Source organism: Sturnira hondurensis, unplaced genomic scaffold (genome assembly GCF_014824575.4).
Source record: "Sturnira hondurensis isolate 20B ecotype Veracruz unplaced genomic scaffold, ASM1482457v3 Scaffold0011178, whole genome shotgun sequence".
Taxonomy (NCBI): domain Eukaryota; kingdom Metazoa; phylum Chordata; class Mammalia; order Chiroptera; family Phyllostomidae; genus Sturnira; species Sturnira hondurensis.
Window position 1 is genome coordinate 998527 of NW_028083809.1, and position 24593 is coordinate 1023119.

Below are 24593 nucleotides of genomic sequence, written 5' to 3' on the forward strand. Positions count from 1 at the left end.
AAGTACACGCGTGTCTACATGAACATGTGCATACGTATGTGTGTGTAGGAGTCACGTCCTGACTGGGTGCGTTGCCTGCAATCCAGGGTTCAGTTTTTAAGTTGGGGAAATGCATTAAGTGTATTTTTAACTTGCAAATGTCACTTCTAATTAAAGCAAGATTTAATTATAAGTAAAAATTTTAAAGTAAACGCTCTTCCTAAGATAAAACACCTTTCATTGTACATCAGCCCATTTTCTTAAATATTTTGTATTTTTGGAAGGAGTTGGTAGTATTAATTAACACAGTACTGATTTTATTTTCCCTTCCAAATTTCCCAGCTCTCCCCAAGAGCAGGCAGAATGGAGAGCAAGGACCTGCGATGGTCCTGCTAGAACACGTGTCTTCTTCCCTCCTCAGGCTGGGTTAGGAGGGATGGCTAGACCAGGTGCAGCTGGCAGCCACATTTGGGACCCAGCAGGTTGGGTCCTTTTTCTCAGTTGCTCGGATATCACAGGTGAAACTGTAAGTGGGCCTCACTCACCTGGTTGCATCCTCAAAGCCTCCACTTGCTGGTGGGTAGGGCTCTGAGCCCCAAGACCCAAACCTGCTCCCTAAAGCTCATTCAGCCAGTCTCTGATGCTGAAGTGTGTTGGAAACAAAGCTGTTGCCACATCTGCCACTTAAATACCTACTCCACTCCTTTCCAAGATGGAAAGGCGGGGGGGGGGGGCAGTCTGGGCTGATGAGGAGGAAAGCTGGGTCCCACCTCAGGGATCCCAAGTCAATTGTTTGGAAAGCCAGGCTGCCCCCAGAGAGCTGAGAGCCCCTATGGGTGACAGCCTGCTGCTCACTTTCACTCACACAGCCCAGGCTTCCTGCAGCCGGGGGCTCACAGGTCAGTGCCTGCCATTCGCCCGGGGCTGTCTTACTGGTAACGGTGTCCGGGCATCTGATTTTCCTTCTAGACACTTACTGGGGTCATTGCACCCCTCCAGAACAAGTGTGAAAATGAGGCAGGTTTCCCTAAGGAAGTCGGCCCTGGTCATTACAGGGGTGGTGCATTCCCATGTGCCCTGACTGGCCCATCCCAGAATCTGCCAGGTACACCTTGAATTTTCCAAGATACATGGTGAATCTTAAGGGGAGTATTTTTGTCCTCTTGTGAGGAAAAGTACTTTAAAATATGCAAAACTGAGGATTCAGAGCTTAAGGAAGAATGAGACCCCATTCTGGCCAAACTTTAAAGGGCAATGATGTCTATCATTTTGGTCACTGCTTGCTGTCCCACATGAGACGACATGCAACCCACAGACCTTATCGGTGTTGGGATCTCACTGCAGAGCTTGGCTTTTGTAGCAGAGATTATTGTCAAGCACCCGGATGCACAAGAAAAGGCGCTCCCTGCCGCCATTGGGCTGGAAGAACAAACCCGGCCCTGGTAGGCAGGCCACCCTACTTCCCAAGCCTTTCTGCCACACAGGTTCATCTTTAAGCTCTGCTTCTGATGTTGTTCTCTTTTACCTAAAATGACTCTAAATCATAAGCGTGATTAAGGAAATTCTGTCTCAGGCCATTATTATTATTTTTTTGTATTCACATATATCAACGCTGCAAAATAGGAACTAAGCACAATAATAATGCTGGTCCAAAGGTGGCCGGCCCTGAGCACTCTCTCTGGGCCTGTGGCCAGGAGGGGCGCCGCCAGCTTCCTGGTGGGAGCATGGTTTGCCTTTCCTAAAACCTCCTTATTTGGGGGCTCTCCCAGAGGCAGAGAAAAACATCCAGCAGCATTTGGTTTCTCATGCTGAAATAAAGCACACGGCACAGGCGTGTTCACCAAGGTCAGGCACCTTCCATCCCTCTCGAATCTCTGGTTCCTCCAGGATCCCCTTGAGTCAGCCCCAAATAGGGGTCTGCAGTGCCAGAGTGGTGACTGGTCAATGGTGAATCCCTTCTAAATCTCACTCTTGTGACTCAGCCAAGGCTTAGCTCCTGTTCTGCAGCCACATGGAAAGTTAGCTGGTCAGATCACAGAGTGCCTAGTCACCTGACGTGCCGCGAGTGTGTGTGTGTGTGTGTGTGTGTCTGCCCTGGGACGCCGGGGTGGCGCTCTGACCTCGCCCTGTCCCTGTCCAGGAAACACGCTGGAGAAAAAAGGTGGCAAGGAGTTTGTGGAAGCTGTTCTGGAGCTCCGGAAAAAGAATGGACCTTTGGAAGTAGCTGGAGGTAAGGTCAGGAAGCATGGGGCGTATCTGGGTGTGGCCCATGCAGAATCGGGGAAACCATTGTATAAGACAACTTGGAATTCGGGGGTGAGGGGGGGTGGGCCAATGCGATGCGTCTCTGAGCTGAGGCAGGGCCCGCCAGCCTAACAACTTAAACTTTTGTCACAGGCAGATTGTCATCGGAGCTTCAGGGCCAGTGAACGTAGCCTTGCCAGTTTTTTTCTTTTTTTATTTCTTAAAATAGCTTCTAAATGTTTGATGTCTAGACCTCAAATTTTAAGGAATTATGGAAACCGAATTTGGCAAATGTTAAGATCTGAGAGAGAGAGAGAGAGTGATGCTGAGCCATCTGCAAAACTGCTGGTGAGAGATGCAAATGAGTCATTTGTATTCAGCCATCTGTGCTTCCAATGAGGAAAATATAAACACACATTTCTCACTTGCCAATTACCCCTTTCCTGATAAGGGCAATCTGATGTGGCGGTGGGGAGAAAAGGGCTGAGAGCTACAGAGGCAGAGGATTTTGGAATTCAGGTGGGCAGAAAGCCCCTGAGGGCCTGGGAGTGCAGACAGTGGGTGAGGCTGGGCTCTGCCCGCAGCTGGGTGGGGACAGGCCATCCCCTTTCTCTTGGGCTCTGGTTTCCCTTCTTACTATATGGTCCCAGTGCCCATTCTGTCTTCAAATCCTGTTTTTAATGAATCTAAATTAAACATGGGCATCAACAATTACTATGCCATGTCCACACAAGCCCTTTCCCCCCAACCCCTTATGACCTGCCAGCCCAGGCTGGTCACGGGGCTGGTGGGGATGAGAAGGTATCATCCCCTCGGGGCTCTGTGCCTTTCACCTCAGCTCTGCCTGTTTTGCCTACAAGGGACATGACATTGAGTGGGGACATAGTTACCCAGCTGGCACCACCTGGAACAAGAGAGAACACGCACAGCATAAGCTACCCGGCCAAGGGCTCCAGGCCTTTCCGCAGCCCATTCCTGGCACCTTGAGCCAGCCTGGGGCCCTGCGTGGTGGCACTCCAGCGCAGGCCCAATTGGTGGCCCGTTGCTGCTGTGCACTACAGTTCGCATGGCTAAGGACGCATTTGCTTGTTCTAGTAACAAAAGCACTCTTTGGGCTTGATTTTAAGATTTATTTTAGCAGATATTTTAAAATATAAAGATAAAGCACACCCCTGCTCTGCTCTCTGAAGATAGTCACCGTTAACTCGTTTCTTTGCAATCTTTTTTCACACACAGTTTAGTGGTGATGTCTCACAGGGACAAACCGGTGAATTAACCCTCAGGTTTAGGCTGCTGTAGGTCAGCACTTCAGCCCAGGCTTCACCAGCCCGTCAGTGAGCAGCGCACACACTCAGACCGGAGACTCAGCTCGGAGCTGTTTCTACCCCACTGAGGCACCGCCCACAAAGCACTGTTTCCCAGGTCTGCTAGTGACACAGCCTTAAGGCACCACACCTTGTGGGTAGTGCTGCCTGGGGTTCCTCACGAAACGGGCTCAGGAAACGCTCGGTCAAACCACAAGTTTGGGTGTCTTCCGTGGCGGTGATGTGAGGGTCGGTGTACCCTGTGTCGGAGCAGGGCAGGCGGTGCTCACCGGCCCTTGGACCAGATGCACCTTCTCTGCGTTGCATCTCTGGGGACGGGAACCCTGAAATGTGCTCGGGGGGACACTGGGCCAGCTTGTCCCACTTCCTGCTGGGGAGCAGGCCCGTGGCCAGGGTCTCGGGATCTGCCGAGGGTCAGAGATGGAGGGTAGGGCTGGCTGTGGAATTGTGCAGCTGTGCCGAGGCTCCTCTTCTAGGAAGAGAACAGTCCCATCCTGGAAATGGTCCCATCTGTCAGAACTAAGCCATTAGGGAGAAGGACAGAGCAGCAGACAGGCCAGTCAGGTTGCTTTCCTCGTACGTTGGTACCAGACTGTCTGGGAGGTTTGTAGATACATCATAATTATATAGGCACATGAATGCATTTGAGGAAAGGGGGTTAGAGACCCCAAAAGACAGTTAATTTGAGGCTGCAAACATTCTGACACATTCAGCGAAGTCAGATACTGAAGGCCCTGCCTTCTGGGAGGGTAAGGGAAGAGCTTACCACAGTCCTGGCTGAAAGTCCTGGTGGTCATGCAGCCCGCGCCAGCTTTCCAAGGCTGGGCCTTGGTGTGGCTTCCTTTGGGGGGAGAGGGGAGGCTAACTGATGAGCGGTTTCCAGCTCGAGCTTGCACTGGAGTCCGCCTCGGCCCTCTCTGGACACAGGCCACCAGGGGCTCGGGAAGGTGCCGTCGCTGCCGAGTGGGTCTGGGTTTGGCGTCTAGTGCTGTGTGCTTTACAGAGGGACAGAGCTCTCACCGTTCCTGTCTTGTCCCCTCCAGCTGCTGTCAGTGCAGGACACGGCCTGCCCGCCAAGTTTGTGATCCACTGTAACAGTCCCATCTGGGGTGCAGACAAGTGCGAGGAGCTTCTGGAAAAGACAGTGAAGAACTGCTTGGCCCTGGCAGATGATAAGAAGCTGAAGTCCATCGCGTTCCCATCCATTGGCAGTGGCAGGTAAGGGCACCAGCTTGTGGCCACAGCACTCGGGTGTCTTTCCCTATGTGCTGAGCCCCTGACTGTGGACAGGGTCACCCGAGGCTGTTCCCGGGCACTGGCCTTCATCTAGGGGAACGAGCAAGAAACGGGTGAGAACAGACATTAGGCAATGGTGCAGGACGGCGGGAGAGCTGGAGTGGGACAGAGGCCCAAGGCCAGTGCAGAGCTGCCACTGTGACAGCAGATGCGTCACAGAAGGTAGCCTCGGAGTGGCCTGGGACTGTCCAGGTGGGTGGGGAGGACAGGCAGTGGGTATAATTAAAGGAGCACCTCTCCTAGAACTAGCCTGTGGCTGTGTTCCACTTGTGTCCCCAAATCACAGCGCTCTTTGGGCAAAGTCCTGTGCCTCCCACCTTTGTGTCCCCAGGCATCCTTTACCTCCCAGACCTGTTTGCGCTGCGTCTGTCTCATCGCCCTGCTGATAAGGCCACTGAGTGGGCAGTTACATGAGTGAAACAGGGCCAGGCCTACCCTGCCTCCTGGCCCTGCATTACCCCCAGGTGGGCTCAGCTGCCCCTTAGCCAGACACACAAGCCAGCGAGCCCGCACTGGAAGGCTGTCGTCTTTGAACAGCTGATGGGGTGGGCAAGGAAGCAACCACCCCAACCATGCCACTTCCCAGGCTGCACACCCCAGATGCCAGCAAACAGTCACCAGGTCCCTGCCTAGCAGAGCAGTACTGACTGCACTGTGGTGGGCATCAGCCTGGACCTGTGTCTGGGCTCAGCCACCGACCAGCTCAGTGATGGTTAACCCCCACTCTGTAGAACAGGCACAGCAGTCCTTCCAGCAGCGTCTGGGCCTGCTCCGGAGGCAAGGGAGGGGCCTGCTGCCAGCCCTATCTCAGGGTCCCCGCTGCGGAGGAGCTGAGTTGCCGGCCTCTGGACTGGGCCCTAAGCAGAGGGAAACACCTTCAGAGCTGCAGCTGTGGGCATCTTGGGCCCAAGAAGGGTCGCGGCCCAGGACTGTGTACCTACAGGTGGCTGCGCCTGGGCTTCCCATCATGAGCCTGCTGGGTCTCTGCCACCAGCCCCTCCCAGTGCCCAAGGAAGTCAGGGCTCTGCAGAGGCAGCCTGGGTTTCCCAAGGAGGTGCCAGCATTAGTCTCAGAGTCAATGCAAGACCTTTTTTAAAAAATACCAAATGCTTTTTTTGTATCACAGCATAAATAGCCAGCTTCTCCAACCTTCCCATCTTCCACAAAAGGTCTGTTCTTTGACACTGCTGCTGTGTGACCTTTGGTAAATGAATCGCCCTCTCTGTCCCTGGCCTGCCTTATCAATGAGACTCTGGGGACTGCCCTTCCTCACGGGCGGTTCTGAGGTTCAGTTAATTAGTGCTTCAGAGGCACTTTGATCTGCCCTGATGAAAGGTGCTCCCAAAAAGAGAAGCAATAGGAGCTGTTATTGGAGGTAATAATTTCACGCTCCTTCACATGGCTATTGGGAAATTTCTAATTGCAGCATAAAAGTAATTCTCATAAAAGAGCATGTTATTATAAACTTATTTACATTTTTCATGGAGTAAAAAGTTTTAAGAAATAATCAATTGAAAGCTTTTAAGAGGGCAGAATTCCTAAGGTGAGCACATGTGCATGGTCGCCCGGCCCCACATCTGCCAGGCAGACTTTGCCCCGAAGCACCGAGTCAGCAGCTGCCCTTTCATGAGCGAAGCCGGGATTACAGCGGAGCGGGCCCGTAAATCACAGTGGGCTTTAGGAGGGGAAATAAAACGGCTTGTTTGTGGCATCCAGTGTCTCTGGCATAGAAGTTGTGCTGGAATTAAAACAGAATAAATGCAAACGTGTTGGTCCAGTGGCCTCACTTTCTCTCCATCTAGCTCAGCATCCCAGGCATCTGAAGGGTGGCCACGACCCCAGACCCCCTCCCTCCAGCCCATCGGCCCCCAGGCCAGCCTCAAAGCCCACTGGCCATAAATGAGACCTGGGCCTGTAGCCTTGGGAGGCCACCTCTGGCATCTGGACATCCTGTCCTTGGGCATTCTGGTCACAATATTTATGGATACCCCAGTCCCTCAGCTGTTTGACATTAGGGAGCGACCCCTCTCCGGAGGGGCAGTCCTGGGGTGTAGCTTCATCTGGGGCTTTGATTAAATTCCCCTTAGGTTTATGAGCTTAAAAGGAAAGCCAGTTTGTCTTTTCCAAGCTACCATTTATGGTATTTATTGAGCCCCAGGCACTGTGCTAAACCCTTGGCTGCATCCTCTCACAACAGCCCTTCCAGGGATGTACTGTCGTTAATTCCACTCAAAGGCGCAGAACCGGAAGCTCAGAGGGGTTAAGTCACTTACCTGCTGTCACACAGCTTGCATCCAGTAGATCCAGGATCTGGTTAGAGGCCCCTGGTTTCAGCACTCATAACATTAGGTGCATGGACCCCTGCCTCCTGTCCCCGGTGGTCACAGACCCACCTCCGTGCATCCTGCTGGATGCCCTGGTGCCCGCACTCTCTCTCTGCGTGGGCTTTAGGGAACCTTGGAACCCCACTTGGAATTCCCTGACGTGCCCAGGCACAGCCATGGCCTCCCTACCCCTTAGGCATGAGCCTGAGAAGAGACATGTAAAGCACAGAAACCAACTGAATTAGGGAGATCACTTATTAACCTCAAACATGCTAGTCCTGAGTGAGAGAAGGTAAGAGGCCTCTTTTGGGGTTTTGCTGCCCGGGCTCCCTCTGGCCTTGGGGGACAGAGAACCCATCATCACCCCTTTCTGATTTTGACTCCTCCTGCTGGTCGCCCAGTGCTCTCAGCTGAGAACCCTGATGGCCTGGTCTTCACCTCCAGCCGGGGCAACTCCAGACAGGCTCAAAGACAGAACGTGGGAAAATCGAGGGGCCCAATATCTCGGTGTGAGGGGGCACCTGATCCTGGTAGAAGGGTGTCTACACAGGGTGACATTTTTTTCATGTCACCCCTGCTCCCAAGATACCGAGCCCCTCCGCTCCCATCTCCCAAACAGCTGAGATGGCTGGACTGGCCCAGCAAGGTAACCAGGCTCCACCTAAAATGCACATTGGCGCTTGTGCAGCCTTCACGGGCACCCCGCCCACCTGTCTGCTCCAGAAAATCTACCCAACTCACCGCAGCCCCAGGGCACAGCCTTTCCCCACTGGCCCCTGCTTGGTCTGCTCAACACAGGTTGGGGCCTGGGTTGCTCTGTGCTGCCCAGCCCAGCTGTGGGGGGAGGGGGGCAGGCCCCCCCGGGCGGGGATGCCTGACACCACCCCGCACAAAGCTCGGGCTCTGCAGAGGTGGAAAAACTGAAACCTCTGTGAAGTTTGGGCCCCACGAACCCAAATTTCTGCCATCCGGATGGGACTGTGGGCAAGCAACTGATGTGTACAGTCCCAGCCACCACTGAGCAGGCTGGTCCAAGAGGAGACAGCCCATGGAGTCCTCTTGCACCCATCTAGGGACACTGAGGACCAAGACCTTTAGGAAAGGCTGTCCAGGCGTAACCGGAGTGACTTTAGGGGAAGCCAGGCACCTGTCCTCCTCAGTCCATGCAGGGCGCTGCTGAGAAGAAAAAGGTCCAAGTTCAAGATAAACCCTGTTTGGGGTGTGAGTACTTGGCTGCAGAGGAACTTAAGACACAAGCCCTGACCACCGCAGCTGTGTCAGGCTGAGCAGGAGGGGGCAGGGTGCCCCTCTCAGGGGCAGCAGTGTCTGAGTCACTGCCACCGTAGTCCCCACCAATGGGTACCCCACGTGCACCCCCTGGAAGGGCCCCAGGCAGAGGATGGAACCTGTGGGAGGAAGGCTGTGTCGGGAAGTGCCGGGCATGGGTGGGAGTGACTGGCATGGGTTTGATACCCAGGGAGGCCCCATCAGCAAGGGCAGAAGGGGCTAGGGCCACACCCTGTATTGGCAACCCCACAGGGGACAGGCTGTGACCATCAGGCCCACAATGCACTGCCCGTCCAGGAAGTCCCAGAAGCCCTCACCTCAGCCCAGCTCACCTGCACAGGCGTGAGGCAGGGATGGGCAGGGTGGCACCCTCACTAGTGCAGCTTGGAGCTGGTGGAGCCTGACCTTGGCTTCCATGTGGGGAGCCACTCCTTACAGCTCCACTCAGCACCCCCGGGCCCCCGCCAGGTCACATCCACAGACGGCTCTGTCCGGTCCGGAAGCCCTCGGGCTTCCCGAGGCCCCAGCAGGCTGCTCCCAGTGCCCAGCTGGCAACCTGGGCCGCGGCAGCCTCTGGACATCCCCTGTCTGCCCTGACCAGCCCCCCGGGCAGCAGCTGCACGTACAGCAGGAAAACTGACGTTCACTCTTTGTGAAACACTGAAAACGGGCCCCAGTCCCAGTGACACGGTGACCCTGTGCCTGCACCCTGCTCCCCAAAGCCGGCTAGGCCCCCTCTCAGGAGGGGGCCGGGGTAGGAAGGGTGCAGAGGAGCAAGCTGCCACGTGGGTGCCCCACCTCACTCCCAGCAAAGCCCTTCTCTCTGTACTGTCCCCACCACCCTCCATCATGGCATCTTGTGGTCATCCCGACTCAGGTGGCAGACTGAGTCTCCGGGCCTCCCGAGAGGAAGCCCTGCCTGACACACCGTTAGGGCTGGAACAGCCAAGCCTCTTCCCGTGGCCCTGTGTGTGCTGGCGGCTGAGGAGGAGCCACCTGTGCGTGAAGGACTCAGGGTTGTACCCCACTGTCACCTGCGGGCTCCCCTGTACAGGCTGGGAACGTGCCCTGGGGGACGCCCCATCTCCTAAGAATAAGTTTCACTTCTAAAGCCTCCAGGAGTTCCTAGGGAGCGTTGTCAGGCTGGGTGAAGCCCCGTTGGATCAACAGCAAGTCAGGGGAACAGCTCTTTCTGGGGCACCCACAGCACCCTGCGTGAAGGCTCTCCCTCGGAGCAGCTGAGGCGGTCAGAACTCACGGCCCTTGGCGAGTGAAGCCAGGCGTGTTCTGGTAACCACTCACCAGCAGCGGGTCTCCTCTGATGGACAGTCCAGCCGAGACTGGCCAGCTCGCCTGGCACTTTGGGCACCAAGGGATCCGCCGGCCCAGAGCAGATGGGAGACTGTGGGTCTGTGGGTGGACAAAGACCTCCTTGGGAAAACAGGCCCCCAACTCTCACCCGCAATAGCCTTAAGTACACGCTGGGGTCAGGGACTTGAATCCAGGACCAGTGGCTCCAAAGCCCACGTTATCTCCACCAGACTAGGCAAGTTGCTACCCAGCTACCACTGTCCCCCTGGGTCCCCTGGGTCCCCTGGGTCCTGCATCTGCAGCATTTCATCTTGGGCTCCCATGAAACAAGGGGCCCTACTTCCAAATTCTTGCCAAAGTTCTGAGACCTCCGCCCCCCGAATTGCTTTGTGACACTCACTTTAAATGGAGATGCATGTGAATTCACACTAGTCTGGCTTGGAGACGGATACTGTCCCTTGAGATGAAGAGTCCACTTGGCCCAGAGTTGTTCCCTTGACCCACATCTCTCTAACGCCCTGGCCTTTGGGGTGGTACAAGCTGCCATATGCCAGGAGCCGGTTCCTGACTAGGAGCCTTACACCCATGCAGTCGAGGGCTGGTGGGAAGGACGTGGCCCATCCACTCGTGTGCATAAGCTGAGAACATCCTGGAGAGGCTGCAGCCTCCCACTGCCCTTGGCGCGGAGACCCACAAGGGCCCGGGGGACTAAATGCCCACCGCATGCCACAGAACATGTTCTACCGGTCGTGGTTCCCTGCCCACTCATCTTTCCCTTGTCGGGTGGGCTCTGAGCTCTCTCATGCCTGTGTCCAAGCAGACGCCTCACCCTACACGGGGCAAACTGGCACATGTGGCCTGGAGAGCCCCCTGGAGAGTGAGGGAGTGTGAGCAGGGGTGTCCGTTGCTGCTGTGGCCTCCCTTGGTGAGCCGGTCCTGTCTTGCAGGAACGGTTTTCCGAAGCAGACGGCAGCTCAGCTGATCCTGAAGGCCATCTCCAGTTACTTCGTGTCCACAATGTCCTCGTCCATCAAAACAGTGTACTTCGTGCTCTTTGACAGCGAGAGTATAGGCATCTACGTGCAGGAAATGGCCAAGCTGGATGCCAACTAGGCTGAGGGAACAACAGGGCCAGCCCACACCGTGCTCCCAGCCTCCAATGTGAAAGAAAGAAGAGAAAATCCCCTTCACTCCAACTGGGAGGCGGGAACCCTTTCATTTTCGGTTTGCTCATCTAGGGAAAATAAGGTTTTGATTTCCAGTTTAATTGTTTTCGACTTTCTAAAATGTTTTTACGTTAGCACTGATAGTTGGCATTACTGTTGTTAAGCACTGTGTTCCAGACTGTGTCTGACTTTAGCGTAACCTAGGAGATTTTATAGTTTTATTTTAATGAAATCCTGCTTGACGCAGAGCAGCGGGAGAGCAGCGTCTACTACGGGAGGCAGAACCCAGGAGCCGAGTCGTAACCGTGTGTCGTGGTGCTTTATCGTCCACCCGTGGCGTTATTTTTACTATGATGCTCCTTTTTTGTTTCTTTTGTCCTTCAAGAAGAAGAATCATGAATATGCCGCAGACTTAATTTTTTGTTTACTTTTTGTCTTAATGATGGATTTGAAAATGAAAGATTTAAAAGACAAAACAAGAGTCTGTTGTCCTTAATTATATTTGCAATTTGGAATTTGTGTGAATTGATTTAGTAAAATGTTAAACTGTTGTTTGGTGCATTTCAAGTTATTGTGCCTTTGAGGCTTAAGTTGGTTTCTCTCTCCACAGGATGGGGGGTGGGGGAGTGCCTGGGGTGGGACGTCCTGCCCCCCCCCCCCGAGGGTCACAGTGGCCACTGCAGTGGGGTGGGGGTGGAGCCATCGGCAGGTCCTAATGGCCGGTGGAGGGAGGTGATGTGAAATGAAGTCTCTCCTTCCACCCTTGCACACTGGGGCAGAGGTGTTACCCTCACTTCAAGGTTGAGGAAGCAGACACACTGAAAGCAGGTAGCAGGTGGCAGGCTGGTACCAGGGCCTGGCTCTGTCCTGCCGCTGACCCCCACCTGCCGGCCTCTGGCTCACAGCTGGGCCCCTGGGCCACTTGCCAGATGCAGCTGCAGAAGCCTCGAGGCCTCCCCCAGGGCGGTGTTGGACCTCTTGTTCCTACAGGCTGGGGGTCCCTAGTACCAGGAGCTTTCCAAGGGCAAGGGGCACCACTACAGTCCCCAAGGCGTGCCCCCATTTTCTCCGTGCCTTCCCCTAGCTGCAGGAGTTTAGGCATGGGGGTTATTTAGAAGGATCCCAGCTGGACCAGAGGAGCTAAACGCTTAAACTCAGCAACACACAGACACTGTTTGCTTCAAAATGTACTTTTGCCTTCATTTAAATTTGTCTGAGATGCACAGGAGACTGCTCCTGTCTGTTTAGAAAGGAACGTGCCTGCTGCTGAAGCAGACCTGGTGCAGGAGGAGCCAGGCACTGCCTGGGGGGGGTGGGGGGGCAATGTCACCCCCGCTCCTTGCCACGGCGCCCAAGGAAACCGAAATGGAGGCCCTGTGCCACCACACCACCAGCTCTCCAACAAAACGCTGCTACTTCCAACTTGGACTGAGGATCTTTCCACGTTTCTCCTAAGTGTGAGGTGTTACTAAGAACTTTAGTCCCCCCCCCCCCGCCCCCGGATCTTTATGGGGTCCAGGTTACATACACCCACTTCCTGATTAGGAATCTGGTACTTTGCTGCGTGCCAGGCACTGTGTTGAGTCCCTTGTGGGCATCGTTTCGTTTTGTCCTTGTGGTGACCCCACCGGACAGGTCCTGTTATTAGAGCCACTTCACAGCCAAAGACGCCGAAAGACGCCTAGGCTGGGAGAAGTGCGTCAGCAGTGCCACCTTGAATCACAGGCCACCTGTTGGAACACAGAGATGCTGACCACCGGGATACAGGCCCCCGGGGGTACACGAATCAGCAACCAGACAGAGTGCAATTGGCCTTGGTGGTATTTCTAACTCAGAGGCAGAAATACAGGTGGCACTGGGGTTTACTGGCTTCTGGGTGAGTGAGGGGCATTTCCTTAGCTCTGGAGAAGGAAGCGCAGAAAAGCAAGTCCTGTGTCTTGCGCGGATCTCCACTAGGTGGCGCCGAGAGGACTGGGAAGTCAAAAAAAAAGGATGGCTGCTTTCTGCTCTTGTGCTTGCACAAAAGAATAAATTGCATTGGTCAGGATTTGCGTGAATTATTTACCATAATCACCTAAATATTTCTAAACTTTCAATAATCCAAAGTGCATCATGCCCCTGAGCTGTGGGCTCCTGGAAGAAATTCTTTTCAATGAAACCGAGGAAAAGAGAGCCAACCAGCTGCCTGGGATTCCCATCATCTCCAAACCACCCAGTTTGTTTTAAAACTGGGATCAAAAAATTGTTCTCTCATGTCAGCCTCATGTTTATGGAAAAAAAGAAAACAGCTCATTACTTTAAAAACTGGTGTAGCTGCAAAGAACCGCTGGACATGCACACATGCCTCTCTATTCAAAAGACAAGTTTGCAGTTGTTAGAATTTGCCAAAAATGAAATCATTCTTTGGGGGGCGGGGGGAAGCCTGCAGTCTGTCCCTACCCTCCGCCTTTGCTGTGAGCTGCCGGAGGCGGCTTGCAGTGAGTGCTCCGCAGCAGGGGCATTCCGCCCACTGTCACACCGCCAGTGCCCCCGGGTCCCCCAGCCCCAGCACTGGGTCGCGCACCCTTGTGGTTCCACCACAGCGCAGGGCAGGCAACGTCTGCCCACCCCCATCCCCACTGCACACGTGTTTCTAAAAATCAGTCCTTGCCCTCGGCAGCTGGGCTCTGTCCTGAGTAATCCAGACGATCTCTGCCCTGCTCTTCAGGAGCCCCTGTGAATGACATGGCACCATAAATGACACCCAAGATCTAACATGGCACCGTGGCTCGACGGCTAAGCCAACCATAATCACCACTGTGTGTGTGTGTGTGTGTGTGCACGTGCGTACACCCCCACCCCATCCTCCACACCCATCGTTTCCTCTGCCTCTCACAGCAGCTCTAGGAGGTTGTTCACATGATCCCTATTTTGTAGATAGAAAACTACAAATAGAGATGTGATGCATATTCTTCAAGGTCACACAGCTCTTGGTGGTGGAGCTGGGATCTGAACCCAGCTGTCGGACTGCGAACAGCTCTCCCACTCCCCCGCCTGGGGGCTGGCTTCTCCTTTGGTGTGCACCCGGCACTTCGCTTGGGTTAGGCAGGGACTCTTGTCTATTCACAGATAGCTGTCCTGTGTGGTCGGCCCTGGCAGCATAAACAGAACCTGTTGGGTGAGGGGTGAACAGATAGTTTATTTAAAGTAATCCAGTGGCCAACAAGGACTTACTGGGTCGTGGCTATGAATGCGGCCTCAGATCGGGCTCTTAGCAAGGCAGGTGAGGTGAAGCTTCTGGCCAGCCAAGTGGGGACCCAGAGACGTGCCTGCTATGAGACGTGCCTGCTATGAAATGGAGCTCAGAGAGGTGTGGGCGCCCCGGCCCAGGATGCTCCGGGGTTCCCTGGGGCAGATAACCTAGAGCTGGACTTTGCAGGAAAGGCTGGAATGTTCTTGGCTGAGGGAGCAAGGTGATAGATCAGTGGGAAGGTGCCCCCCGGGCACCTCAGCCCCAGCGTGTGTGTGGTGGTGGAGGGCAGGCCTTCCGCTGTCTGAGAACCCAGGTGGTAGGGCCACTGCCCGCCAGGCCAGCCTCACTGCCCCAGCCTCTGCTCCCCAGCCCTTTCTCTGGCTTGTGTGTGGAGCTGTCCATCCTGGGTTAGTTTATTGGGCAGAATTCCTTCCTCTTGTTCAGAGTCAGGTGGCTGTTTGGCCACAACTACAGTTAGTCCCGACAGAAAAGAAGGGAAAAAATTAAAAAACAGAGAAGAAACCAGAGATGGGCAGTAATTTCCCTCTCTCATCCAGTCTCACTCCTCCCAGTGTGGGGCCCAGGCCGCCCTGTGCTCACAGAGGCCTTTCGGGAGGGGAGACAGGCTCGGCTGGTCCGTGCCCACAGCAGGCACTCCTCTCCTTCCCTGGTTTGTCACTCATGCTGTGTCAGTCACCCTGAGCTGGTCCTGCTCTCCCTATCATCAGAAGCAGCGGTGGCTGGGGGGCGGCCTGGCTGATTTATTCATTAGCAACTTCGATGTTTAATTTTCACTGCCAGGCGCCACAGGCCAGTGTTATCTCGGGAGCTGGCCTTGGTGCCGTCTTGGAGCGAGTGGCCTGCAGGCACTGGCCCTGGGAGGCGGGTCCCAGGCACACCCCGGGCTGAGAAGAAAGAGGAACGCTCAATAGCGAAGGGTGAGGCCCCCTTTTCTTCTGTTTTTTTCTATTTATCCCCTGGTCTGTTGTGTTTGCTTTTGGGGGCCCCCGTATCAAACTAGTATCACATGACCCTCCTGATGGGCGAGGCAATAAAACTGCTCATTAGTCCCAGCCCCCAGCACCACCCCTCCGTGCTCCACAGCAAAGGTGTGTAAACACAGTGGCCTTTCCCTGACCCCTAAAACCAACCGTCGGGGGCTGCTTTGTCAGCTCGGAGAAGAAGTCTCAGAAACACTCTCCACAGAAGGCACTTTCCTCCTCACTCCTCTTCTCCCACCAGAGTGACTCCCACACCAACACCCAGCTGTGCACATGCACACACAAACATGCACACACACCCCTCCCTTACCCATGCACATTGTGCTCACATACACACCCATGCATATACACATGCCCTCCCACGCCTGTGCAAACCCATGCTCACACATGCCCATGCACCCGCTCTTCCATGGCCATGCACGCCTGTCCTCACACCCACACACATACACACCCTCCCACACCCATGAAAACCCATGCTGACACACTCATGCACACTCATGCTCACGTGCACACACGTGCATTCGTTCCCATGCCCTTGAAGAGACTCCGGAGCCCTGTGTGTGCAGAGTGCAGAACTGAGGGACATGCAAAGAAATATCCTTCCAACTTGAGCTGTATCAGCCCAAACTCTGCCTCTCGCCAAACAGCCGATGTTTCTCCTGCGAGATGCCCCACTTCGCCTGTTTGGCCCTGTGAATGCGAGTCTGCTAACAGCCCCCTTGAGAATGCTCAGAGGGAGCACCCAGACCACCTTCCAGAGGCTGCAGGGGCCCCACTCCCTCAGCAAGGGACAGGAGCCTTGCCGACATGCCAGGGCACACATACCTCAGGTAATGTGCTCACTGGGGAAGAGGCCTCGGACTGCCCTGCAGATGGTCCCCAGGTCCCCAGTGAAAGGTCACCACCTTGGCTTTGGTGACAACCACACTTTACAGAGGGCAGAAACCTGGGTCCCAGAGCAATACCTTCCAAACCTTCTGTGTCCAAAGCCTGGAAACCAGGGCCACGCCCACAGCACAAATAATAGGGCCCTGGCCCTGGACACAGGTAAGCAGGCCGCGTGTGCCTTGCTGGCAGAAGTCCCTGCCAGTCCCAAGACCTTGGGGAGGTGACCTCAATCCCAGCAACATGGGATGTCATGTAACACCCCCCCTTCTCACATACAACCGTCCCATCCAGGAGCCCGGCCTCCTGGGTGAGAACCTGGCTTCCTGTGAGCCAAGCTGATAGCACCTCCCTGCTGACCCTCACAGCCCGACCCCCTCAGTATGTCTGCCTGCATTCCCTGGCCACGCTGGCTGGGAAACCTGCTATTTCTATACCTAACAGCAACGAGGCTTCCTAAGCTGAAGAGAATAAATTACATGGGAGTTCACACAAGCACAGCTGCGGCAGATGGGCAAATTGATTTGCTTCCCATCCGGGAGATTAAATCCCACCGCCCCAAAATGGCAGCAGGGTAATGAGCTGTCAGTCAGCTGGAGCAGAGCGCGGGCCGGGCGCGTAATTGAACCCCTCATTAGGTCCCACATAGGACCTGGCCACAGAGTCCCACCTTGAGGCGGCCTCTGAACCCCAGCGGAGGGCGCGCTTGGACCCGCAGCGCACTCTCTGCAGGCAAGTGCCGCCTGGGCCCAGGGCTGGGCCGGCTTCAGAGCTCTTAACCAAAGTGCTTATGGTATGTTTGTCACCTGCTGCTGACAGCCCCTCCAGGGTTTAATTACAGGCAAATCCAGACAGCTGAAAGGATGTCGATGTCTCCCTTTAAGACGACACCCCAGGGACCTTCCTTCCCAAGGAGCCCTTGCCCGAACCCTCTTGTGCCTCCTTATGGATGCCTAGTCTCCCCAGAGTTTCCCAGGGGCAACACCCCCAAACCAACACCTCACCCCACTGAGCCCTTTACAGTGTGTAAGACACACACACACACCCTCACAACACCCTGGGATGACGGTGTTGTGTCTTCATTTATAAAATGGATAAGAAACAGGGCCATAGAAGTTCAGAAGCTGCCTTCCGAGGTCCCCACGGGCCTGCGACTCAAGGAAACCCGGTCATCCTCTCTGGCCTCATACCACAACTCAGACTGGCTTCTGTCCCCACCCCTGCCGTCCTGTCTCTGGGGCCACCTTCCTCTCTGCCCATCTTTCTCCCAACCCTCTCTCTGTCTGGGGCCACTGTTGTCTTGCTTTCAGGCCATCACATAAGCCAGCTCCCCAGCCTGGAATGTGATACGGCCACCACTTACCTGCAACGCTGCCCAGCCCCTCAGGTCTCCACTCTCAGACCTCCTTCCACTTCCTCCAGGAAGCCTTCCCTGATCATCCTGCCATCCAGGCTACATGTCTGCTCTTGATTCACCCTGCGCACCCACCAGCCACAGCACCATGCCCCCTGGACAACGGTCATGTGCTGACATGCTGTCACCTCGTCAGGTGGCGTGCGTCGTTCATTTGTACATGGTTCCCTGAGCCTTCTGGCCCAGACCCTGTCCTAGGGTCTGGGCAGATAGCAGTGAGCAAGCAAAGGAGAGCCTGCCTGCCACCAGGCCAGGGACCACGCCTCTTGCCCTCGGTGGCCCCCTCGGTGCCTCATCTAGGGCCCCAGGGCTGGAGAGGAGCTCTCTCTCAGTGGCTGCGTGAGTCACTGGCCGAGCCAAGCCTGCCAGGACCCCAGAGCCGGTCATCAGGCCGAGTGCCTGACTCGGGAGGGCAGCAGGAAGGTTAAGGAGAACTCGGCCACGCCTAACACTTCAGCCCTGCAGAAGTCAGCCAAGGGTAGCATCCCCCGGCCCCCTCACTTCACGTGGGCACACGATGGCTTCCGAGTGCAGCCTGACGTTGGCACAGGGCCCCGCTCGGCCCCCTCTCGCTGCACTGCTGACCACGGCCTGGGCCTCCCTGCGTCCGGGGCATCTGCTCTCTACTCTGTTGACGTGAACCGGGTGTGGACACGGACCTTTCTGGTGAGAGGCTGAATCCACGGGAACAGTAAACAAGGAAAACAGTGGAAAATGTTTGCAGGAGAGACTGGGTTACAGCAGCCAGCAAGTTCTTGCCTCTGTGCCAGTGAGCTTGGCACACATACTTTAGAGGCAAAGGCACAGACCACGGGGCCGGTGTCCTTGGGGGTGACTAGCAGCACGTCCCAGGGATGCCACACACAAGCCCAAGTCAGGACATTTCTCACAGCTCCTGCCTGGGTCAGGAGCACCAGCTTCTGCTGCCAGTGCGGTGCACAGCCTGGGCCGGTCCCATCCGGCCCCCACACCTGCAGAAAGAGGCCTGTGGTCACAAGGACAGGCAGGCAACCCGTGTGAATTTCCAAGATGCCCCCGATGAGGTGCCAGTCCAACCCTCTGCTCCCTCGCCCACCACAGCACAGGGGCAGAGTCAGAATGTTACCGGGCCTCTGAGATGCCATCTGCCACCTCCACGCCTGGGTGGCAAATGACAGTAACAACCCGGGCGGAGACGGGACCACGCCGTGGCAGTGCTGTGAGCACTTGGAGGACGGAGGAGCCTGCACACTCTCCCACCAAACCCTCCCAGGACCCCCAAAGCGAACATTAGCACCCCTGCTCTCTCTGTGAGGCAGCTTGGATCAGAGAGGGGATGTGACCTGCCCGGGCCACACAGCAGGGACCTGGCAGAACCAGGATCCAGAGCCAGGAATGCGTAACCAAAGCCGACTGGCGCATCCTGGTCTGCTGCCCCCCAGAGGCCTGTGGAGGGGCGCCATCCCATTTCACAGAGGAGGACGAGCCTTCTGCAGTGCCCGGAGCCAGGAAGGCGCGCCTGTCTGGCCTTCCCGCGGCTTCCCGGTGGGGACCGGGGACCCCAGTGAAGCCTGAGCAGGCACAGGGACCAGCCCACTCTGCTCCTCCACAGGTTGGGGACTGGCCGGGACCTTCCCGTAATTAGTGGGCTCTCGTTAAGACCCAGTCGCGCCGCCCTTGGGCCAGGACTTGTTTGTGTTCCCATGCAGAGGCCCTCGCAGGAAGGCCAGGCCCACGTGCGTAGCCCCATAAATCCAGCCGGCGTCGCTCATTACAACGTTCCGCTTCACAACTCCCGCCAGGCCCAGCCCGCCCGGGCCTCGCCGGCCGGCCACCTCCCCACAGCCAGGCCCGGCTGCCCTGGGCCGCAGACATGAGCTCATCCAGCACGCGGCGCGTGAGGAAGTGGCCAGGCGGCACTCCCGGCAGCAAGGGGACAATGTGCCTATTAAGGCTGTCAGCTGTCAGCCCCCCGCCAGTACACCCTACCCCACAGAGGCAGAGCCACCCCCTCCAGGACTGTCCACCTCCAGTCCATGTAGGTGTGCCCCATAGGGGTACCTTGTCCTCCCAGAGTGGCCACAGGAAGTCCAAGGGACACAGGGAGGACATGGGTGGCAGGAGAATCAGCTGTAGAGATAGCCAGCCCCTGAGCACTGTCCTGGCCCCCGGAGGACTGACCAGGGCCCCGTCGGGTCCAGGCAGGCCCCTCGAGCCCCTGGAAGCTTCATTCCCACAGCTGAAAATGGGCAGATATCCCTCGCCCAGGGACAAACAACAGGACAGAGATGGAGGTCTCATAATCAGGGAAGCACCACAGAGGTGGCCAGAGAGGGGCCAGGGCTGAAAGAGCCCTGCTCTGCAGCCTGTGACCTTGACTTTGGCATGTGTCAGTACGGAACCTGGCTGGTCCTTTGTTTGGGGGTCTGAGGGAGGGGTAGGAAATGCAGAGTTAGGCAAGTCACCCCACTTCTTGAGGGCGTCTGACTTCTGGTCTGTAAAACAGAGTTGGCAGCGCAGTGTGGGGAGGGATGCTTAATAGCTGTGAGGTCTCCCTTTCTGTTGCTTTGATCCCCGTGAAGGTTGGAAGCCATGGGCCTGTCATAACTGAAATCCAGAGCTGGTCAGGGTTAGCAAGTAGCCAGCTCTTCTCCACACCAGCCAAGTTCAAGGAAACCAGGCCAGATGGTGAGCAGTTCCATGAGCCATTCCAACACAGCCTTCGCTGTGTGTGGCTGAGGGTCTGGAGTTGGGGGCGGCCCCTCCACCTGGGGCTCTCACAGCTCAGAGAGGAGCAGGCAATGTCCAGTTGGGAGAGAAGCTTCTAGAACTCTGCTGTCCTATATGACAGCCATTAGCCACAGGTAGCTATTAAAATTAAAATTAAAAACAATGAAAAATTTAGTTTCTCATTTTCCCTAGTTCCATCTGAAGGAGGACTCAGTGGCCACATGGGGCTAAAGGCTGCAGTGTTGGGCGGCTTTGTAGAACACCGGTCAGTGGAGCCCCTCGGAGAGACCCCCCAGCTCCACATCCCGTTCAATTTAGTGTGCGCAGCCCAAGCCACAAGCAGGGCAGTTCCCCCAGCAAATGTTTCTATGCTCCCAATAGTGACAATGGCCGGGGCCGATCCCCATGACAGTGGACAGAGTGACCCACGTAGCAGACACTTCTGTGTTCCGGGCGCTGCACCAGGGGCCTCCCATTCATTAGCATATTGAATTTCTCCTCTCCAACACTCCGCAGTTAGTGACCAGAGGGTCTCTGGGAGACTGCGGAGCTCCAGCAAGACGGAGGGGCACAGCCAGCTCCGACATTACAGCCAGCCTGCCACTCAGGTGCAGAGCGTGGCCGGACCTCGTCCTGTGCTCTGACGGATGTGTACCCAGAGGGGTGATGGTGCTGCCCAAAAAAGCCTTTCACCTGGCTTCAAACACTTCCCCTCGGACCTGACTGAGCCGGGCTGGGGCTCACTCGAACCCATGGTTGCTGTGTGGGATTCCAGACTGCTGCTGGCCACTGCGGCTGCCCTGCCCCACTCCGCTCCCTGGGCCCCTCGGGGCCAGGTGCCGTAGGGGAGAAAATGGGTGGAGGCTCAGCTGTGATGCCAAACCCCTTCAGGAGGAGCCCGGTCCCTGCAGGGGTCAGGTCAGCAAGGGACACTGGCCATCCCAGCGTGCGCCTAGGGGCAGGAGCAGCCCTGTGCCCTTGCTCAAAGCTGCACCCACAGCCCCTGGTGGGGCTCAGCGAGCAAGGTGGGGTGAGCACACCAGGCCCTTGGAGAGAACTCCTTGACCTCTTCTCATCCACTCATCCCAGATGCAGTTTCCCAAAGCCGGTGCACTGCTCCCACCCCAGAGGTTGTCCACAGGGCACAGCACGCCAGCTCACTCTTGGAAGGGAGCATTTTACTCGGACAAGGCACACCCTGGGCTCCGGGGCTCCAAAGGCCAGCTCCAGGGTCTCCCCTCCTCTCCCTCTCCCCTGCGGGCTACCCAGAACCCCCAAGTCACCAGGGAGGACTGCTGAGCTCACTTGGCCATATACTGGGGACCCGGGACACTTCCCCTCATTGGTCCCTCTTGTTTAGAGACCCCCGGTTCTCATGCGCCTCCATGGGCCCAGGGAATTCTTTCTAGGGAAGGGGAACTCTCTGATCTCACAGTCCCAAGGGCCACGAAGGCCAGCCAGCCTTCACCAGGGACTCACCAAAACAGCCTGCAGGCCTTGGGCAGTCAGTCCTGCCTCCAGAAGCCTCTGCCTGCTGGCGCGAGTCCACCGCGGTCACGCCGGCCAAGCCAGAGTGCCAGGCTCCAAGCCGAAGCCACATCCTACTGGGCTCACACCTCCAGGCTGACGGCGAAGGGACAGACTGCGCTCGCCCCCAGGCCCCATTGCACGTTTGTCTCGCTGAAGCCCTAGGACTCCAGTTTAAGAGCCTTTTTATAGACTCCTATAAAGGAGAAAGCGAACTTGTAACATGTTTACACTCCACTAAGTCAATACGCATAAAAGGGACAACAGCTGAGCGTCCTCTGCCCCGATGTGGCCCCGCGGGGCTTAGAGGGTGGCACCAGTGCCAGCCCAGCTCCCACGGACACCTGTGGCTGCCGCTCGTCCCCTATGGGCCTGGAGCAAGCGGCCAGGTAGCAGGTCCCTGTTCACCAGGGCCATGGCTGGGCACCAGTGAAGCCAGAAAGTCCTCCCCTGGCTGGGCCAATGGGTGGCTCCTGTCCTCACTCAGCCGAGACGGCCCCCCAACCGCACGGGTTTCATGGGAAGATTGAGAGGAGGGAAAAAGCGGAAGCCGTAAAATTTTACTAGGAATTCCCAACCATCCTCCTTTGGCCCCAGCACTCATGCTGCCCTTCACTTTTAAGAGAGCGTCTTTCTGCTCTGCACTTACCCATAATTCTAAGCAACCCGGTGTCCACCTCCAGGATCCAGAAGATCCGGGCTCAAACTGCAGAGGTGCCTGCCCACCCGGGAGGAAGAGCGGAGCCTGCTCAGGCAGCCCACGGGGGGCTCTTCTGCCCAGCCTCGCCCCGGAACAGGCCCTGAGGACACCCCCTGCCTGGCTGCCCTCCTGCCAAGGTCGCAGAGTCGAGCTTTCATGCCTGGGCCCTGACAGGTTCCTCGGGGTCAGGTTTGCAGACATTGTACACCACCTTCTCTTCATTTCCACATTTGTACTGAGCACCTACTGTGTGTAAAGCACAAACGAGTGATGCTCACTCACATCAGTCACTGCTGACTGGACCCTTGGTGGGCCTTACCTCAGTGGTTAAGAAAGCAGACAAGGGAATCAGTACCAGGGTTCGAGCCCCTGCTGTGCCACTTACTAGCTATGATCTTCGATGGGTCACCTAGTTTCCCTGAGTCTGCCACTTACCTACAAAAGAGAAACGATAATATCCTGCCCCGCACGCATGCACGCACACACCGTGAGGTTGCTGCAAGGTTAAACCCCACGGTACAGGTGCCCAGCTGGTGTACAGCGAATACTCGGGAAACAGTAGCCCAGAGCCCTAGCAACTCTGAGAAAGTTATCTCCCCTGTTTTGGAAACAAGGACACTGAGAAGGTTAAATGATTTACCCAAAGTCACATGGAAGAGACAGAACTGGGTTCAAATCCCAGATTTCAGACCCCAAAGCCCACAGACACAAAGGCTATTACGCAAAACTCCCCAAGCTTGGGAGCAAAGCAGGCCCCCAAATCAGCGAGAAAAGCTCCGTGTCAAGAAACCTACCTAAAATCGTGCAGCCAGCGAATCTCCAAAGGAATTATTTTAATTTCAGCATCACAGTTCAGGGCTGTTTCTCAGTTTCAGTTGGTGATAGCAGAGAGGGTGGTAATGTAACGTCTTCAGGGCGAGTGGCCAACTCAGTATCTGCAGGCAACTGATCACGGTCCCTGAGTGCCGGGCCCACAGCACCGTAGCCCAGAGGGCCTGGCGGTGCAACCAGGGAGGGGTCAGGCCAAGGGCGGGGGGGCAGTACAGATGAGAGTAGAGGCGGGTTGGCATCCCCTTCAAAGAGCTCGCATTGTTCAGCCACGTCCTGGTCTGGAATGATCTGGAAAATGGATATCGCTTGCAAATTCAGAAGGCCTCTCTGCTAACCACCTCTGTGGAGTTCTTACTTTCTAGGAGAATTTTGTGGAATCATTCATAAAACAGTTTCTCCCTGTTTTTGAATGGATCAAGAACTCCTCTGTGTGAAGTCCTGGGGAGCACAGGCCTGGGGTGATGTTCAAGCCCAGAATCAACCAGTGGTACAAGTCAGAGGTGGATGGACCATGGGGAACTCCCGGGGGGGCGGGGGCGGAAACCAGGGCCCAGGTGCACAGGGGCTGCTCAAGAGCCAGTCGTGGGCCTGGTGCCGCTGCCGGGAAGGTAAGCACCCCTATCTCGGTCTGCCTGCCTCCCTGTCTTTGCCGCATCCTCCTTCGTAATAGCCTTGAAATGCCCACACCCCACGGTGATTGTGCTGAATTCCTCTTTGGATGAAGAGCCAATTCCTTTCTCTAGTTAAAAGGTCTGAGGATACATGGATCAATTGGGCTCAGGAAGGAGGCCAGGCCACGGGCAAAGGCTGGCCCGTTCACGGAAGATTCCGGAGGCCTAAAGACAAGCAAACACATCAGAGCTGACGGCCCCGTGGTCTCCCATCCATCACCACAGCCTAACAGCTCCTCTCAACAAAGCCAGTCACCAACTGCACGCTCTCTTCTTACAGATGTGGTGATGGTGTTGGTTTAGTGCGTGCTCTCTGCACCAAAGCCAAGGGTATTCTTGAGGAAAGCTCACAAGTGCCACCGCCATGTGGGCTTTCTGTTCAGGCCAGGCTGGCACCCTCCCACCTCATCCACCTGCTTACCCCCTCTGCCACCCAGACGCCCTCCTCCCAGGGCCGGAGGGCCGTCCCTTTGCCAATCCCGGCATCTCGGTTTCTACACTGACACCTGGGTTCTCAGGCACTTTGACTGAGTTTTCCTCTCACCAAGCAGAGCAGGGCCGACACACCCAGCCCCTTGGACCCCGGGGGCCCCAAGGCAGCAACGACGGCAGCTGCCCCTGGGTGGGGGTGGGAAGACCAACTCCAAACCTGTGTGATAAAGCTGCTGTGATCTGTGGGCATGAACACTGG

At 56.2% G+C, this 24593-nt stretch overlaps 1 protein-coding gene across 5 annotated transcripts in view; it reads left to right on the forward strand.

Moving 5' to 3' along the window:
- Window positions 1-11316, forward strand: part of MACROH2A1 (macroH2A.1 histone) — a 69092-nt gene extending 57776 nt beyond the window's left edge. For 4 of the 5 annotated variants that reach the window (XM_037059498.1, XM_037059496.1, XM_037059499.1 and 1 more), the window contains exons 7-9: window positions 2120-2209; window positions 4592-4766; window positions 10714-11316. In XM_037059498.1, the coding sequence (XP_036915393.1) occupies window positions 2120-2209; window positions 4592-4766; window positions 10714-10879 (431 nt within the window). In that variant the 3' untranslated portion in view covers window positions 10880-11316. Of the gene's footprint in view, window positions 1-2119; window positions 2210-4591; window positions 4767-10713 lie in introns of those variants that run through there. The other variant, XM_037059500.1, reaches the window with a different exon arrangement.
- The last annotated feature ends 13277 nt before the right edge of the window (window positions 11317-24593 follow it).